General features: G+C 45.3%; 1 protein-coding gene across 1 annotated transcript in view; it reads left to right on the top strand.

Moving 5' to 3' along the window:
- The window catches only part of LOC130110628 (NACHT, LRR and PYD domains-containing protein 12-like), a 571318-nt gene extending 556388 nt beyond the window's left edge, over positions 1 to 14930 (top strand). Inside the window, 5 exon segments of the mRNA XM_056277791.1 lie at positions 2537 to 2710; positions 4816 to 4989; positions 5164 to 5210; positions 6513 to 7018; positions 14874 to 14930. Coding sequence (XP_056133766.1) covers positions 2537 to 2710; positions 4816 to 4989; positions 5164 to 5210; positions 6513 to 7018; positions 14874 to 14930 — 958 coding nt within the window.
- The last annotated feature ends 4817 nt before the right edge of the window (positions 14931 to 19747 follow it).

Raw genomic sequence — 19747 nt, 5'->3', positions numbered from 1 at the left:
GGATCATGTTTTTTATTTAGTCTTGATTTGTATCCAAGACCTCTTCATACCACTAGGGTTGCAGCTACTGTAAAGAATAACAAAGAAAAGTGTGCATACCAACTGGGCCCTAGTCTGATCATGTGACCTGAGTTGACAGAAGAAGTAGTTGACCACCGTCGTGATACCACAGGGCTCCAGAATAACTTTTTCCACTAGGAGCACTGCTGCTCCTTACTGACAATTTTAGGAGCACCACTTAAATCGACACACAACGCTACACATGGATATTTTTTCATCTTAGCTGTATTACTGATAAATGCTTTGGTAATAAATAGACCACTTACAGAAATAACAATATGCTATTTTATTTTAAATGTCACCAAGGGAGGTAGTGCTTAAAAGCATAAAAACAATAAGTTAGATAAAATGTAAACTCCAAAGTGCTTTTTGTAAACATAGGCCCCAAATATAACATTTATAAATTTAAACATAAGGTATGTGGTCAGTAATATTACTGTCATTACAGCACCAGAACCACAACAACACAAGTCAACACTGAACTCATGCAGTATGCCTCCCCTCGCCTTCCCTGTAGTTTAGAGCACATCCCCCTGAGGACCACTAGGAGGCTCTACCCAACCCTGATAATTGGGCCTTCTAGCTCTTTTACCCTGACTGAACCACGTCTGTACAGCCTCCTTCGCATCAAACTCACTACGGCACTGCAATAACCCTGGAGCAGTAAAATACTCACTGTACCTACAAATAAATATTTTAGTAATAGAGTGCAATAAATATGTGCCTCTCATGTGTGAACAAGCTGTATTATACTGTACATACCCCCCTACTGAATGTACAGTAACGCTTGTTACAGTATTTACCATCACTCCTTCATTCTTTGCACTCTATCCTGTTTACATGTCACAGAAACGGTTTCCCCTGTATATAGTCATTCCTAGTGTGTATTTCTGGAGGTTGTGTGTTCTGTGTGCGAGTACAACGAGCCAGACCGGAGTCAGAGTCCTTACATACCTTGAGCATTTGGGTGCTGGACTTCCACGTGGCCCATCAAAACATTCACCGGCCTCCTCTGCTGCAGGATCCGTGCATACACAATCTCCATTCCTTGGCTGACACATCCGTGTGGCCATCAGTCATGAATGAGAGCTACATGGAGTCCACTGGTTTTTTGCCGGTCTTCTTTTTAAGCGTGTCAGCTGTCACACCAATAAACTGGGCACGTGTCGTGCCATTGCTGTACGTGGGGTTAACTTCAGCTCCGTTCTTTTTTAATAAGTCCATGTGACCCTTGTATTTGGTGAGTGGCAGCTCTTCTCTGGCGGTGTAGTACGCTGTACTGAGTTTTATTTTCATTTCCGCCTCTTCTGCAGAACCATTTGCAGAGACGCTGAACTTCCAGCCATGCACAGTGTGTGCTTCAGCCTGTTGTTGTGGGGCAGCATTGTGGGGGTGGGGGGGTCCCGTGTGCTATTCCCCCCCCCCCACAAGGCTGTTTTGTCTTTGTTTTGGTCACGTCACGAGAGCCTCGTGGTAACTCCTCTTTCTCATACACGTGAGCACACACACACACACACACACACACACACACACACACAGGCCAAGCCCACTCATTCACACACAAGTTCTCCTCTTACTGGTTTTCACATGATTTCAAAAACATGGTAACATTGCAAGTGGCACAATTGCACCTAGGTTTAAAATGTACTCGCACCGATGCCAAAACTAGGTGCAAAATGTGACTAAATGGTGGCACTCTGGAGCCCCGTACCAGTTAACTCAGGTTGGGTTGGTTTGCTGGCAGCCATACCAACATGTACCCTGGCTCTGCCCAATGACACAAGGTAAGCAGGTGTGGGCTTGGCTAGTACTTGGATTGCAGACCTCCCGAGAAATCTGAGTTGCTGCTGGATTTGGTGTTAGTGGGCCAGTAGGGGGCAGTCTTCCCTCTGGTCTTAAAAAAAAGGAGCCAGTGCCCCAGTGCAGTGATGGGGACACAGTGGTGTAGGAGATGGCGTCCTTCTGATGGGACGTTAAAACTGAGGTCCTGACTCACTGTGGTCATTAAAGACCCCATGGCACTTACAGCAAAGAGTAGGGGGTCCCCCGGTGTTCTGGCAAATTCCCCAGTCTGGCTCTCTCCATCTGGCCACCTAATCATCCCCCAGTATGATTAGCTCAATGGTTCCTCCCTCTCCACCTCAAACTGATGTGTGGTGAGCGTTCTGGTGTAAAATGGCTGCCGTGCATCACCCAGGTGGTGCTACGCATTGGTGGTGGTTGAGGTGAGTCTCCCCCCTTCTTTGTGAAGTGCTTTGGGTGTCCAGATAAAACCCTAAAAATATAATCCATTATTATTGTTTGGTTTAGTGAAGCTGAAACTTATTCAGGAACCTGATTATGTTGAACATGTTTCATGAGACACTCTTACACATCAACAGCTGAAAGAAAGTAATGTGTGTGTGTGTGTGTGTGTGTGTGTGTGTGTGTGTGTGTGTGTGTGTGTGTGTGTGTGTGTGTGTGTGTGTCCATTCAGGTTGAGTTTCTGTAATCTGTCAGACAGAAGCTGTGAAGTTGTGTCCTCAGTTCTCAGTTCCAACTCCTCTAGTGTGAGAGAGCTGGACCTGAGTAACAATGATCTGCAGGATTCAGGAGTGAAGCTGCTCCCTGCTGGACTGGGGAGTCCACAATGTAGACTGGAAACTCTCAGGTCAGTATTCCTAAACCTCTACAACACAGGACCTCTTCAGTCCTCATTTACATCCACTTTAATGGCAGTCAGTACATCCTAACCTGGGTGGTCTTTTCTCTGACTGGAGGAATTACAGACCAGTTGTAGTAACAAGCTCTGGTTCTACTTTCTACTTCCTGTCAACTGCTTTCCATGAGCACATACACCAGCAAAGAGGTCATGTCTACACATTACAAATCAATACAGTTTGGTTTTCAGAGAAAAATGTGAAATAGTCTAACAGGCATAGCAAGGCCTTCCTTCTGACCATATTCCAACTACATATTTATAATTCATATTTTTTGTTTCAGTTTGCAGTGTAACTCTGTTTTCACCTGAAAAATACTGCACTGGTTAAGATTATATTGTAGTGTATCAAACACAACTTAAATACACATGTGCTTGTATGAACACATGAATGTGAGGTGGTAACCCTGTGTAGAGGTTCATGTTTTAGTGGTTTTGTCTGTCTTTTAAATGTGGAGGTACAGGCCACAGGTTCTGGGGTGAAGAGCGACTTCATCTACCTATTACAGACACACTGTAGGAGTGAAGGAGGCATCACTTCCTCTGGCAGTGTGTTCACACTCACATCTCTACTATGACAACACAAAAGGATGCATTGACCTCTGCAGCTCTCTGAGCGCACAATGTGTCCTCATCACTGTACCCTCCTAAGAACAAAACATGACAGTGTGTTAATGACATCATCTATATGATGTGTACTCATCACATGATCTATAAAGCTATGTGGTCCTTGTTCACTGCTGGGTTTGATACCTCTCTGTGGGGCTTCATGACTGTGTGTGTTGGCTCATTAATATCAGCATTTCCCTCAAAAGTGCAGATGGTCAGTACACTCAGCCACATGTGCTCACATCACAGCTGTAAAGCATAAACTCTCATTTACATAGACTATCTGCTGTCAGAGAGGTCTGCTTGGAGCTGCCAGCAGCAGGGCCACAACACACACCTTTCTGGACCCCCACCATTTTAGAGATGGACAACTTCTTTACTGGAGGATCTTCTGGCAGAGATGGATGCCCTCCTGTCCTTTTTAGTTCACTTTTTTATTTTTATTCAGTTTGGTGCAAATCATATAAAGTGTTAATGTGTTGTACAGTAGCACACATTCACACCACTGAAAGAATAAGGACAGGGAATACTGACCACTTTGGATCATGTTTTTTATTTAGTCTTGATTTGTATCCAAGACCTCTTTATACCACGAGGGTTGCAGCTACTGTAAAGAATAACAAAGAAAAGTGTGCATACCAACTGGGCCCTAGTCTGATCATGTGACCTGAGTTGACAGAGGAAGTAGTTGACCACCGTCGTGGTACCAGTTAACTCAGGTTCGGCTGGTTTGCTGGGAGCCATACCAACATGTACCCTGGCTCTGCCCAATGACACAAGCTAAGCAGGTGTGGACTTGGCTCGAAGACTGCCCGGGAAAACTGAGTTGCTGCTGGATTTGGTGTTGCTGGGCCAGTAGGGGGCAGTCTTCCCTCTGGGCCTAAAAAAAAGCCAATCCCCTAGTGTAGTGATGGGGACACAGTGGTGTAGGAGATGCTGTCCTTCTGATGAGACATTAAAACCGAGGTCCTGACTCACTGTGGTCATTAAAGATCCCATGGCACTTACAGCAAAGAGTAGGGGGTCCCCCGGTGTTCTGGCAAATTCCCCAGCCTGGCTCTCTCCATCTGGCCACCTAATCATCCCCCAGTATGATTGGCTCAATGGTTCCTCCCTCTCCACCTCAAGCTGATGTGTGGTGAGCGTTCTGATGCAAAATGGCTGCCGTGCATCATCCAGGTGGTGCTACACATTGGTGGTGGTTGAGGTGAGTTTCCCCCCTTCTCTGTGAAGTGCTTTGGGTGTCCAGATAAAACCCTAAAAATATAATCCATTATTATTGTTTGGTTTAGTGAAGCTGAAACTTATTCAGGAACCTGATTATGTTGAACATGTTTCATGAGACACTCTTACACATCAACAGCTGAAAGAAAGTAATCTGTGTGTGTGTGTGTGTGTGTGTGTGTGTGTGTGTGTGTGTGTGTGTGTGTGTGTGTGTGTGTGTTCAGGCTGTCGGGCTGTCTGGTCACAGAGGAAGGTGTTTCTTCTCTGCTCTCAGCTCTGAGCTCCAACCCCTCCCATCTGAGAGAGCTGGACCTGAGCTACAACCAGCCTGGAGACTCAGGAGGGAAGCTGCTCTCTGCTGGACTGGAGGATCCACACTGGAGACTGGACACTCTCAGGTATGGACAGGCTGGATGACACTCACTCATCATGTCTTCTACAAGGATTTTCTCCTCCTACTCTGATGCTGGATCAGACTGATTCCTCTGTAACAGTGGGCAGGACTGATACTGGATGGAGGTTTATTAGATGGAGGATGTGCTGGTGTGACTGTGTCTCTCCTCCACCCCCAGGCTGGACCATGCTGGAGTGTGCAGGTTGACACCAGGTGTGAGGAAGTGTAAGTGTGTGTTTAGTTTCTTCATGAGAACAAAGCAGATCATATTCAGCTGTTTAGATGGAAAGTGCGTCCACACAGCAGTGTGTGACATCCATTCATTCACATCCTGCTGGGATGAAGAGGATGATGGACATGATGGGTCTTCATCACACTGCTGAGAAATTAACAGTCATTAGGTCTCATTTATCAAGGAACTTCAACACTAATGTGTGTGTGGTTCCTTCATACTGAGGTTTCTACATGAAAAGTGGATTTATCAACTTTTTCACACATCTGACAGAAGTGTATGAAAACCTGAGACCACACGTAAGATGTGTGTCCACTCCACAGTTCTACTTTTATGCAGAAACTTTCACTTTTATTCATTAAATAGTCTTATTTGAACAGAGTTTGTCCTCTAATATGGAAATATGAAGAAAGATGAACAAAAGACTTGAGAAAAACATGTTTGCAAACAATATTGAAGTGAGATAAAATGTTTAGAATGATTAATAGACTACTGGAAAGACTTCCTGTGATTGTTCCCCTGTGTAATATTCATTTAATTATTGAAGAAGAAGATTTAAAGGGACACAACACTGTAAAGTCCACATGTTAAATGGGCCCACCTTGTGTTATAGAGGATTTGACAAGAGCGTATTTTCAGGGACAGGACGGATTAATGATTTTTTTTTCCCCTGAGAATGACGAGTGACTTTTGAGTTGATTCTGATTCACCAGAGCCCTGCTGTTAATGTCTATTAAGACCATTAAGACTAATATTAAGACCACTATTAAGAGTAATATTAAGAGTAATATTAAGACCATTATTAAGACCACTGTTAAGACTAATATTAAGACCATTATTAAAACTAATATGAAGACCGCTATTAAAGCTAATATTAAGACCACTGTTAAGAACACTATTAAGACCACTGTTAAGACCACTATTAAGACTAATATTAAGACCACTATTAAGACTAATATTAAGACTATATTAATACAGCCCATTATCTCAGAGGTGGACTGAACAAGGAGCAGTTATTTTAATTCATGGTAAATAAGGTCATGTGACATGCTTCCAGTTTATGAATGATTGGTATTCATCATAATACACACAAGAGTACGATGGAAACTTCATACCTCAGAACATGTGATAAATACAGCGGCAGTATAATTCATAACATGATACGAGGGAACTTACACATTTATGAACATGTTGATAGATGAGGTCCAACCTGTGACTAAATCAATACAAACCAAACAGAAGAGGAACATTAGATCAACAACCGCTGCTGTATTGTGTCTTGTTGTCTCCATCAGATGCCTGTGAACTCACACTGGACCCAAACACAGCACATAGAGACCTCCTTCTGTCTGAGGACAACAGAAAGGTGTCATGGGGGAGAGAGGAGCAGTTGTATCCTGATCATCCAGACAGGTTTTACTCCTGGAGACAGGTTCTATGTAGAGAGAGTCTGACTGGCCGCTGTTACATGGAAGTAAAGTGGGAAGGAGTGGTTTATATAGGAGTGACTTACAGAGGAATCAGAAGGAGAGGAGGAGGTGATGACTGTCTGCTTGGATGGAATGAAAAGTCCTGGAGTCTCTTCTGCTGTAGTGATGAATACACTGTCTGTTATAATAATAGAGTAACAGAGATATGTATCTCCCCCTCCTCCTCTGACAGAGTAGGAGTGTATCTGGACTGGTCTGCTGGAACTCTGTCCTTCTACAGAGTCTCCTCTGACACACTGACACACATCCACACCTTCACCTCCACATTCACGGAACCTCTCCATGTTGGGTTTGGGTCACGTGGCTCCTCAGTGTGTGTGTGTGTGTGTGTGTGTGTGTGTGTGTGTGTGTGTGTGTGTGTGTGTGTGTGTGTGTGTGTGTGTGTGTGTGTGTGTGTGTGTGTGTGTGTGTGTGTGTGTGTGTGTGTGTGTGTTAGATAGAGGAGGTAGCGATGCCGCCTGTGTCCTGGAGGAACACTCACACTCCTGCCCAAAGACACCTGCTGACATGATCGATCACTCAGTACAGGATCACACACACACACGCTCACACACACTTGCTGGTTGTCCATCGTATCCGATTATGACCATCTTCTCCTATTTGTGGGTCCTTTGGTGGCTGAATAGTCCGATCCTCAGTGCCGGCCCTAGCCATTTTGGTGCCCTAGGCGAGATTAGGGTGTGGTGCCCCCCGCCCCCTCTACTGACCGGTTGGCGAAAAATTTTCATGTTATTTTACAAAAAACTGCATTTTAACGTCATTTAACGCCACCAATGTTCATACACTCACACAGAAACTGCATAGCTTCATGCCTTTGAGATTGTCTTTACTAAAGAAAGAAGTGACATAAAACGAACAATGAGTTACTGCACAAAATATATTAAAGAAACCAATGCAGACATAATAGAATAAAAAATAAAGAGTATTGCACAAAAAACTAACTATATTACAGAAACTTTAGTACAATATACATAATGTAGCATTATTCTACAGCACACATGGGTAAATACAGCTCCATTTTACATGCAACAAAACAGTAAAAAATAAAAACGGTATTCAAAAACAAGTGACACAAAATGAATCACAATATAAATAAGGGATTGCTCAAAATACGATATAACAGAACCCAGTTCAGACATAACAAATTATAAATATAAAGAGTATTGCACAAAAAACTGTGTACAATACGCATAATGTAGCATTGTTCTACAATAAACATGGGGCCATATATACAAAATACACTGGAGGCAGTGTTACGTTAATGAATGTCAGTTGAGGCAAATGACTGAGTCTGTACAGTCCATTCCATCAGAGGGCGCTGTCTACATTCCGAGTGGTCTTAAGGCCTCAGGCTGACTCTTGCTACCCCAATTCTACAGCCTTAGTCGCCTTGCCTTTCTTGCAGCAAAGTCATCTATGACATCATGATAAGACAGCTGTTGTCAGACCACATGATTTATACTTATGATGGAAAGTCCACTGAGACGTTCTTGCACCACAGTAGATCTCAGGTAAGTTTTAACGAGTTTGAGCTTTGAGAAGCTCCTTTCAGCAGCAGCCACTGTAACAGGTAGAGTGGCAGAGATTCTCAGAGCAACCCACATATGGGGTAAATTTCTGCCAGCTTCTTCTCATGCAAGAAGGTCAAGAGTTCCATGTTTGTCATGTTTCTTGGTGGCAAATGTGGAAAATTTTGCATTTCCAGAGCAAGTTCCCTGCCATCAATATCTGGCTGTCCATCATGGGTTAAAGTAATGCTCAGGCGTTGACAGTGCACCAGCCGCTCTTCTTTTGGCATGTTGGTGAAGTTGAGTGAAGAGAGGGCTATATCCACTACCACATTAAAAAATGTGGTTTCCATTCTTTGAATTGCATCATCAATAGGCTCATATGGAGACTCATAACCAAAGTGGCTGTTTGTGGTTCTCAATCACTTTTGTTTGAAAACAGCCTCCACAGTCATCTCCTCACACATCTCCTTTGCAGTTGTCTGTGCATCTGAAAATCCAGTGTTTCTGTAGTGGGTGAGGGAATCTCTGGTTTTCTTCAGCAAGTTGACAGCCACATCTAGCTGCATGGAGGGTGACTGCATCAGTTTACTCACATGCTGGATGTTGTTGAGGATGTCATACCATATGACTGTGCAAATAAAAAACCGGTAGGATCCAACCTCCTCAGCCAAAGACTGGGCTTCAACTTTCACCACAGGGTCTGCAGTAGTTTCCCTCACTTCCAGAAGAGCCTCTCTGACTTGCCCAGCTTGGTACCTCACTGCCTCAATGCTTTTTATCCTGCTTTCCCACCTGGTCTCTGACCATGATTTCAGGGTGGTTTTGGCATGTTTCAGGAGGATATCACATCTATGGGTGGCAGCTGAGAAGAGTTTGAATAATTTGGTTAAATATCCAAAGTAGCCAATGGCATCTGGTGAGCTCTTAGCAGCATCAGCTACCACCAGATTTAAAGTGAGGGCACTAAATGGGGCAAAAAAGGCTCTTGAGTTCTGTTGAAGCAGTCTAGCCTGAACACCTTTATTCTTTCCCTTTATGTTGGCGCCGTTGTCATAAGACTATCCTCTGCAGTCGTCAAAGGGGATGTTAAGCTCCTCCAGCCTTTTGAGGATGAGAGATGACAAAATTTCCCCTGTTGACTCCTGTGCCACAAGAAAACCCATGAAATATTCTTTAATTTGTGACATGTCTTCTTGTGACACAATCCTGACAATGACAGAGAGCTGCTCCTTATGACTCAGATCAGGGGTGCAATCTAAAATAATAGAGAAATACTTTGATGTTTTGATCTCGTCAACCATTTTTTCGCGCTGATGGTGTCTACCAGTTCATTTTGGATTCTTTTGCCCAGGTAATGTGTGTGACTGCCAGCTCCACTTTCCACCCTATGAACATGCTGCTTCATTACATGATCAAATTTGGCCATAAGCTCCACCTCTTTGAGAAAATTGTCATTGTCTTGTTTTGTTTAAAGTGTCTGTAGACCCCCTTAAAGCCATGTTTCCTTCAGCTAAGGACTGAATTATTGCCACCAATCTAGTGAGAACTTCACGCCACCTGTTTCTCTCAGCCTCAGTGAGTGTCATCTCTTGCAAGATGGACCTCAAATTCCTTCCATGTCTGCAGGTGCCCAGGATTGAAATATTTCAAAAGTGCATCTGAAAAGAAAAAATGAGTAGATATAACCATTGGGTGTTACATTATGTTAATTAAATAGCTGTTGATGGTGAACCCCAGCCAATAATAGCACCTAAGCCACATTAAGCCTGCCCTATAGCATTCTAAACACAAACAGCAAGAGTAGGCCTAGGGAACTTGTAACATCTCAAACTGCACCAATCTGAAAATTGAAAAACATTGGCTATTCAATGAGCACATTCTCACATGATGCATGCCGTTCATGCTGTTTGCTGTAGATATGACTAATCAATAATGCAAATGAAAGGTTTACAACTATTAATTAAAAAAGGGGTGGAAAAGGAAAAGCATTTTAACTGACTATTACAAGTAGGGCTGGGCAATATCAATATTATATTGATATTGTGATATGAGACTAGATATAGTCTTAGATGTTGAATACCATAATATTGTGATATGGCACAAGTGTTGTCTTTTCCTGGTTTTAAAGGCTACATTAGACTACAGTAAAATGGCGTAATTTTCTGAATTTACCAGACTGGTCTAGCAGTTTTATTATTTGTCTTTGTCCACTATTATATCCACATTACTGATTATTATTTATCAAAAAAATCTCATTTATCAAAAATCTCATTGTGTAAATATGTTGTGAAATCACCAATTGTCAGGGAAGGAAACTCAGGCTTTGCATTTTATTGTGATCACGGTCTTGTTTCAATAAAAGTGCTTGTGACATGATGACTTAGCCTACAATTGAACATTTAGCCTACATCACAGAAAATACATGTATACAGTGTAGATACAGTGTAACGTTAATGTCATTCAGCTTAAAGTGAGATATGATTTTTGGACCATATCACCCAGCCTCAATTACAGGTCTGGTCTAATGTTGGCTGTCTAACACTTGTCCATAAAAATGTAACGTTATGCCTGGTTTCTTAGGCAGACAGTGGATGGTGGTTTGTGCAGGACACTTAAAAGGGGAAAAAAAGGGTATTTCTTCACCTGAATACTTAGTCTTTCCAACTTCCCCTAACATGGGGGTAACTGACCTTAACTCTAGCGGCTATTATTTATTGAATTAGCGAACGTTATTGTCCAAAGCTAGCGTTTACTAGTAGCCCACTTGCTGCACGTAATGTAAGATAGCGCTCTCTCTGCTCCAATTAAGCTAGCAACTGCTTCGACTTTAACTAAATGTTAACTAATTTCAACACATCATTACCTCTGTCTTTTTCCCATTTTTCCTCCTCTTCTTTTCTTCTTTTTCTTCCCTGGGCACCAGAGCGCTTTGGCCATTTTGACATGACTGTCTGGGACAGCCACGCTGACTATCAGTCATAGTTGAGCTGTAGTCGCCCATCCCCCACACAGTCAGGTAGAGCGCCAGAGAGTGGAGTGGGGGGCGGGGGGGGGGGCGCTCAATGAGTGAAGCTGCACTATCAGGCCCCCTGCAAGCCAGAAAAAGTCTCTCCCTATTAATGTAACTTTAGACTATGCTTTAGTTAAGTTGATGTGGGTTTTTGTAATATTTCGAAATAATAGCATAGTATTATGAGTAGTATGAGTGGTAGGCTGTTAGTTAAAAAAACATTGCCTTTCCCTCACTGCGTCCCTATGGATTGACGGCGTCACGGCGCCCTTAGCATTCACCTATACTGCCTATACTTAAGGCCGGCTCTGCCGATCCTGGATGCACAGTTGCGGTTGCCAACCAGGCATGTAAAAGGGGTGCGGTGGGGGGTAGCTTTGCGAGCATGCCTCTTCGCACGCTTTGCTACATGGTGTTGTGTGCGCTGGTTTTCCATATACCTTAGTCCCCCTGAGACGTGAGAGCGCCAGATGGTGCGGCAGGAGGCAAGTTCCTCTAAAGAAGAGGGGTTGATCTGGCATCTTTTCAGTGTGGTCTTCATTCGGTCTTTGAACCGCTTCCTCTGCCCACCAGCAGTGCGTTGACCAAGGTGTAGTTGGCCATAGAGGACTTTACGTGGGAGTCGTTGGCTGGGCATGCAATTGACATGCCCAAGCCACCTGAGTTGATGGTGGTTTAGGGTAGACGTCACACTGCAACTGCCTGCCCGCTCCAACACCCCTGTGTATGGCACTCTGTCCTCCCAAGTAAGGCCGAGGATCCTCTGGAGACATCTCACATGGAAGGCCTCCAGGCTTCTGAGATGGTGATTGTAGATGGTCCATGCCTCACATCGATAGAGTAGTGTGGAGATGCACACTGCTCTGTAAACAAGCACTTCGGTGTGGAGACTGAGGTTGCTGTTCTGGAAAACCTTTCTCCTTAGACGACCACAAGATATCGAGGCTTGTTTGAGGCGGTAATGAATCTCATGATCCATTGTGCAGGTGTCAGATAGCATGCTTCCCAGATACTTGAAGGCGGGAACAGTGGCCAGTTGTTGCCCTTCTGCTGTGAAGGTCGTTGGGTGGCTTGGGAGGCCGGCAGTCATCTGACAGATTACCTCTGTCTTTTGGGTGTTGATAATCAGTCCCATTCTCCTATATGCAGTTACAACTGCCGACAGAGTGTTTTGTAGGGCTTCTGGTGTGTGAGCTACCAGGGCACAATCGTCGGCATACTGTAGCTCAGTGATGTTCTCAGAGGTCAACTTGGTGTTTGCCTGAAACCTCCTGATGTTGAATAGGTTACCATCAAGCCTGAAGTCAATGGTGACTCCAGCCTGCTTCTCCATTCTCCTTCGTAACAGTGCTGTAACAGAGACTAAGAAGATATTGAATAGGACTGGGGCTAGCACACAGCCTTGTCGGACTCCAGTCTGCACACCAAAGGCCCAGAACTGTGGTTCCCCACTACCACTCTTCCTGAGTGAAACTGTCCAAGAATGGTGAGAAACTTAGGTGGACATTCAAATTTCTTCAGGACTTGCCACAGTAGGGCCTGGTTAACTGTATCAAATGCCTTTGAGAGGTCTATGAATGCTATGTATAAATCCTTGTGCTGTTCTTGGCATTTCTGCTGGAGCTGGTGTGTGACAAAGATCATGTCATTGGTCCCTCTATCATTTCGGAAGCCGCATTGTGACTCTGGTATGATCCATTCTGCTATTGCGAGTGTTAATCTGCGGAGCATGATCTTGGCTAGGACCTTTCTGGCAATGGCCAATCATGAAATGCCCCTACTGTTGGAGGAAAGGTTTTGTCTCCTTTGTTTTTATAAATGGTCACAATGTTGGCATCTTTCCACTGTTGGGGGACACACTCGCAACTCCACACCTCAAGGATGTAGAGATACAGTGTCCTTGTATAGAGGTAGCCCCCTTCCTTGAGGATTTCAGCTGGAATATTATCAGGTCCAGGGGTTTTGTTGATTTTCAGGGTCTTGACTGCATGTAGGATTTCTTTGACAGATGGTGGGAGGTCTAGGTCTTGCAAGGTAGGCTGTTCAGGGAGCTCTGCCAGTACAGTTGAGTCCACTGTGGTGGCTGGTTGAGCAGGGTGTTAAAATGTTCGGCCCACCGCTCCACTAACAGGGCCTGATCCTTGATGAGAGCTGTTCCATCAGCAGACCTAACGGGTGTCAGGGAGCAGTTTCTGGGGGCATAGATGGTCTTAACTGCGTCATAGAAACCATGCATGTCATTCCTGTCTGCATGAGCCTGGATTTTGTCGGCTTTCAAAATCCACCACTCATTTTGCTGATTCCACAGAGTTGCTTGGGCTTCAGAGCGGTGGTCTTGCCATTTTTTCTTGAGAGGTTGGGATAGTGGGCTGCTGAGGGCGGCTCTGTGTGCATTGTTATCAAACCAGTCCCGATGTTTCTTGGTTTTGAAGTCAATGGCTTGGGCTGCATTTTCAAAGAGGGTGGTGCTCAGAGAGGTCCACTTCTCATCCATCCCAGAATCGGAGTTGATCAGCTGTTCATTGTCAACTAACTTGTTGGCTAGAGAACGACGGAAAATGGTTTTTGTGATGGTGAGGTCATGTTCCGAGCACAGACTAAGAAGTCGTATGCCATTGGGGTTGACTTTTCCAATGCCATGGGCGCCAATCACTCCATTCCAATTTTGCATGTTCTTCCCAACTCATGCATTAAAATCACCAAGCAAAATTACTTTGTCACTCCTTGGAATGTTGATGAGTATATCATCGAGTGCCTGGTACAAGCGATCTTTCTCTTCATCATGGGATGGTAAAGTTGGAGTGTAGGAATTTATCAAGGTGATGTATCAGCATTTTGCGAGGGGTATGCGGAGAGTCATCAGCCATTCACGAATGCCCACTGGTGTTTCTTCGAGTTTGGGTAAGAGACTGTTATTGATTGCAAAACCAACTCCATGGATGTGTTGACCTCCTAGGGGGTATCCTTTCCAATAGAATGTATAACCTTCTGCTACTTTGAGTGAGGAGCCTGGTCTCACTGAGTGCTGCCACATCCACACAATAGCGCTTCAGCTCGCTGACAGTAAGTGCTGTTCTGCATTGAGTTCTGTTTGTACCATGGCTGACGTCCAGGAGTGTTCTTATGTTCCATGCTGTGATTCTTAGTGGTATAGTATGTGTTTTTTGACCACGTAGTGGAATGGCCCGGGAGGTGCGGTTTCCTGCTGAGGCAGTGTTGAGTGGGCAATTTTTGGGCCACCTTTTCTAGGCCGTTCCACAAATGGAGTGAGCAGTGTGATCCCTAAATAGGGCTGCTCAGACGCACAGGGGTCTGCCGGAAACAGTTTCCACCCAATCCCAGCTGCTAACGACTGTTGCCCTGTGCCGCTGGTGTGCAGAGTTCCAACTAAGAGCTCCCAGCTCATTCAGACCTGCTCCCGTCACTGGATACTCCATTGCCTCCAGACTTTGTGACGTTGGGGACTCAGGTAGCAGAAGAAGATACCTGCGCAGAGATGTTTTTTAAAGTGGCATGGGGGGTGCGCCAGCAATGCCTGTAGCGATCACGCTTCTCATGGTCGGAGTGTTGACCTAATTCATCAAGAGTGATAGGATATGAAAGGAGGCGATACCTGACCTCCCCGGATTGGTTTCTCCGGGGGAGGTCAGCCTTTTTCGTGTCCCACAGACGTACCCGGTGATTTCAATTTCGCCGGATTAACCATGTCTGTGTTTGGTGAAACTTCCAAATGACCTGCTGTTTTTCAACTTTTCAAACCCGGTGGCACTCTGAGAAATGTAATGTCCTCCGGATTTGAAACGTGTGTTTTAAACAACAATTTGCTGCAGATTCCTTTTGGCTGCTATCAGATACCAGAATCTATTTCTTTGTGTTTTCCTGCAACTCAAATGGTAAAATGACTCTGATGGTCTGCTGTTTCACATCATGGAAGTGTGCTGTCTGCCTTGCAGGAGTGTCGTGGCGGTGTTTGTCGTGTTTTATATCAACACAGATTCACCACGGCAGTAGGGATCTCGTTTATGGCTGCTTTATTTGAACGATGCATACAACTCTCGTGAAGCTCTTCTTCATCCGCCTCTAGAAATGGCACTCTTCCGCTCCAGTACGTCTGTTAACCACGGCTCTGTAACTGGGCCTCCAGTGACATCTACTGGCGTACTGTCATAATGCACAACTACGTGTATTGCAATACACCACATCTCCCTTCTTTCAAAGAAAAAACAGGAACAGTTTAAATCACCAAAATCTTCTCATAAGGAAACTTGCCCTGTTAACATATGTATATTTTCTTTCAGTTAACCATATGAACATAACATTGTATCTGTGTCATGTATAACAACTTTTCCATTTATAACCACCGATATCTTTACAATATCATGAGCATAGAATCTTTCTTTATTTCAGTTAACTTTTCACAAGTCCAGTCTTTGACGCTTAGTAACAACCCTGCCTGACCTGGTTCTGATAACAGCAGGTGAGAGGGTAGATGATGTCTCTGCTGGATGTTGAACAGTTTTTGTTGCCTCAGGTACACCCTCGGGTGATGGGTCGAGAACACTGATGGAAGAATGTATGTCTCGCTGCAGACAGCTTCATTAAGGTAATACGGACAGGGCAGTTTTGGTTGGCACAGGCGCCATGCCTGCACACCAGTCTGTCAGCTCCTCCACTTTAGTAATGACGCCTTGGCTCTCCATACGCCCTAGCTCCTCCTTAACTTTGCCTAGTAGGGGAATCGGGACTCTTCTTGGCGTTGCGAGGGTGAAAGGAATGGCGCCCTGCTTGAGTTTGAAGGAGTACGGTTGATGTAGCAGACCAAGCCCGTGACACAGCTTTGGGTACGATTCTTCCGTTGTTGCTTTGTCAATACTGACCATTCTGGAGACTAGGTTGAGTTTGACGCTGGCTGACCTGCTTATTAAGGCAGTGTGTAGGTCTCTAACCACGTATATATTTTCTTGTATTGCGCGTTCTCCCTTGCACAGTGTCTCTTGATACTTGCCTCGCACGGGAAGTGGATTGCCTCCTGGACCAAACACAGGTCTGACTGATTTAGTTAGTGTGCAGTGGCCTTCAGCAATGTCTTTGTATGTGTGTTCCGGGATGACAATGACGTCCGCACCCGTGTGTATGTTGAAAGTCACTTTGTGGTGTCTAATGGTCAGTTCTGTAAGCCTAGGTGTATTGTTTTGATGCTGGAATTACATTACATTACATTACATTACATTACATTACAGTCATTTAGCCGATGCTTCTATCCAAAGCGACTTACAATAAGTGCATTTAACGTAGGAAATCAGGAGAACTACTAGTCATCAGAGGTCATAAGTGCATCTAAACAAGCATCTAAGAGCAAAACCAGTGCTAAAGTAAAAGCACGAGAAAGAGATTTTTTTTTAAATGAGTGAATACAATAAGTGCTAAGAATAAGTAACAGGGTAGTAGTTCTTGAAGAGGTGAGTTTTCAACCTGCGCCGAAAGATGGGCAGCGACTCCGCTGTCCTGACATCAGTGGGGAGTTCATTCCACCACTGTGGGGCCAGGACAGAACAGAGCCGGGACCGGGTCGATCAGGAGCAGGGGCTTCTGAGCGACGGGGCAACCAGGCGTCCCGAGGCAGCAGAGCGAAGTGGTCGGGCGGGGGTGTAGGGCTTGACCATGGCCTGGAGATAGGAAGGAGCTGTTCCTTTCACTGCCCTGTAGGCTAGCATCAGAGTCTTAAACTGGATGCGAGCAGCTACTGGGAGCCAGTGTGGGGACATGAGAAGGGGAGTTGTGTGGGAGAAGTTAGGGCGGTTGAACACCAGACGAGCTGCAGCTTTCTGAACAAGCTCCAGAGGTCTGATGGCCGACACCGGGGCGCCAGCAAGGAGGGAGTTGCTGTAGTCCATAAGTCTTTTAGAAATGGTCACCGTCGCTGCTCAGGATATGCGTAGAAGTCGTGATAACTGACTCTCCTGTCTTATTCAGTCATATGCCAACCTTTGGTGAGATTCCTGGAGGTAATTCTGACAGGGTTGATCATTGCGGGCCCAGCTCACAGAAGCTGAAGCACTCAGTCAGGAGATGCTGTTGAACTTCAGACGGGACATCCTCAGCATCACATGACAGAACAGTAACTTTATGAAAGCCAGGCAGACTGAGCAGCGACATTGATGCCTTAGACATGTTGATTTTCACGAGAACTATTCCTCCAAATACAGCAGAGAAATACACTTAGTCCCCTACGGGGCCTCCCATCAGCCAGCCGGTCCTCCACACCGAGGTTCTGTACATCATGCTGGAAGAATAACCTCTTGCTTTGTTTCTCAACCAAGCAGGCATGATGGTTGAATCCCACGTCTGAGATGGTGAGACAGATAGGCTTTCCTTTCTTAGCGATGAGTTATCAAATACAAGATGAAGTGGAACAGGGCAACAGCCCCAGGCCCTCTGACCTCCCTACTGCCGGCTGCTTGTACAGTTTGGCTGTGTACAAATACTCTGCTATGTACTACATGCTAATAGTATTTACCGCATACAGTACTACATACTGTTTAGTAAGTAGTACTCCATCAAAATGCATTTCGTTTGTAAATCTTATTATACAATCCTCAGTCAACCAACAGAAGAAAAGTGGATGTCTGGTGCAACCTTTATCGCCATCCATGTTAACCATGAAAATTGCCGTTTCCCTCGATAATAGTGTCCACTCAATTCATTGGATTTTTTGGCAACAATGATATGCATCCTGCCATTTTAGCACACTATATCTATCCATACTGTGAACATGTTATCCTAGTACACGTAAAGTAGGTACTATAGTATAGTATAGTGAAGTGCCTCTATATAGTATAGGGGTGGTAGAGACCTCTGTTCATCTCTACTTCTGTGTCCGACAACCTGGATTCACTACCCTTGTTAGAAGACTGAACACACCTTTAGGGAACATACATATAAACTTAGCGGTGGCGCAGTGGTTAGCACAGTCACCTCACAGCAAGAAGCTCCTGGGTTCGAGCCCCGAGGTAGTCCAACCTTGGGGAGGGTCGTCCCAGGTCGTCCTCTGTGTGGAGTGTTCATGTTCTCCCCGTGTCCATGTGGGTTTCCTCTGGGTGCTCCGGTTTCCTCCCACAGTCCAAAGACATGTAGGTCAGGTGACTCTGCTGTACTAAATTGTCCCGAGGTGTGAATGTGTGTGTGTGTGAGTCAGCCCTGTGATGGCCTGGCGGCCTGTCCAGGGTGTTTCCTCGCCTGCCGCCCAGTGACTGCTGGGATAGGCTCCGGCATCCCCGCAACCCTGAGAGCAGGATAAGCGGTTTGGATAATGGATGGATGGATGTCTCAGTTCATGCCTTTCTGACTAGACCAAGCTAGTCTGGACTAGCTTCCTCAGTTCGTCCCTTTCTGACTAGACCAAGCTAGTCTGGACTAGGTCTAGTCAGAAAGGCACGGACTGAGGAAGCCTCTTGGATGAGAGGCGAAACGTCTTCACGGATATATACCAAGTCTAGTTGCACTTGATTCAACTCCTTTGGATAACCATGACCTGGATGAATGAGAACATTCACAGACATGTGACGGATGGATGGATGGTTTTCCTCATGAGAGTGGAGGGCTTAAGGATAGGGGATGACGTATATTGAATTGGCTTTGAGACCAGTCATGACAAACCGGGCACTGTTGGTTTTTGTGAGCCAAAGAGAATATCTGCAGACAGTATGCCGACCCTGTAGGAGGATGTTTTATTTCATTCTCCGATTGTATTCTAAAAGCTGAAGATGGAATTTTATCCCCCCCCCCTCCCCCTCCAATTGTATCCGGCCAATTACCCCATTCTTCTGAGCTGTCCTGGTCACTGCTCCACCCCCCCCCTGCTGATCCGGGGAGGTCTGCAGATTACCACATGCCTCCTCAGATACATGTGGAGTCGCCAGCCACTTCTTTTCACCTGACAGTGAGGAGTTTCGCCAGGGGGACATAGCGTGAGCGTGTGGGAGGATCACACTATTCCCCTCAGTTCCCCCTCCCCCCTGAACAGGTGCCCCGACCGACCAGAGGAGGAGCTAGTGCAGCGACCAGGACACATACCCACATCTGGCTTCCCACCCGCAGACACGGCCAGCTGTGTCTGTAGGGACGCCCAACCAAGCCGGAGGTAACACAGGGATTCGAACCGGCAATCCCCGTGTTGGTAGGCAATGGAATAGACCACCACGCCACCCGGACGCCCCTATGCATTGTATCTTTAACTGAATGCTTCTTTGTCAATGGGGGAAAAGTTGATACCAAGTCTGCATAGATAATTGTTAGTGCAAACACACACAGAGGCACACATGCATTCACAAAAACATACATACACATGGACACAAACATGCACACGTTTCTACACACACACACACATACATATTTTTGAAGTCTAAAAACAAATGTAAATCAGTGTGTATCCATAAAAAACTCCCTGCAGGGCCCGCCAAGACGATATCATCAAAAGTGTGCCATTAATGGTTGCTCATGAACAAGAGCTAGCACACCAG

This window comes from Lampris incognitus, chromosome 1 (genome assembly GCF_029633865.1).
Source record: "Lampris incognitus isolate fLamInc1 chromosome 1, fLamInc1.hap2, whole genome shotgun sequence".
NCBI classification, from domain to species: domain Eukaryota; kingdom Metazoa; phylum Chordata; class Actinopteri; order Lampriformes; family Lampridae; genus Lampris; species Lampris incognitus.
The sequence above is the reverse complement of the archived record's forward strand: the minus strand, read 5'-3'. Positions and strand labels throughout refer to the sequence as shown.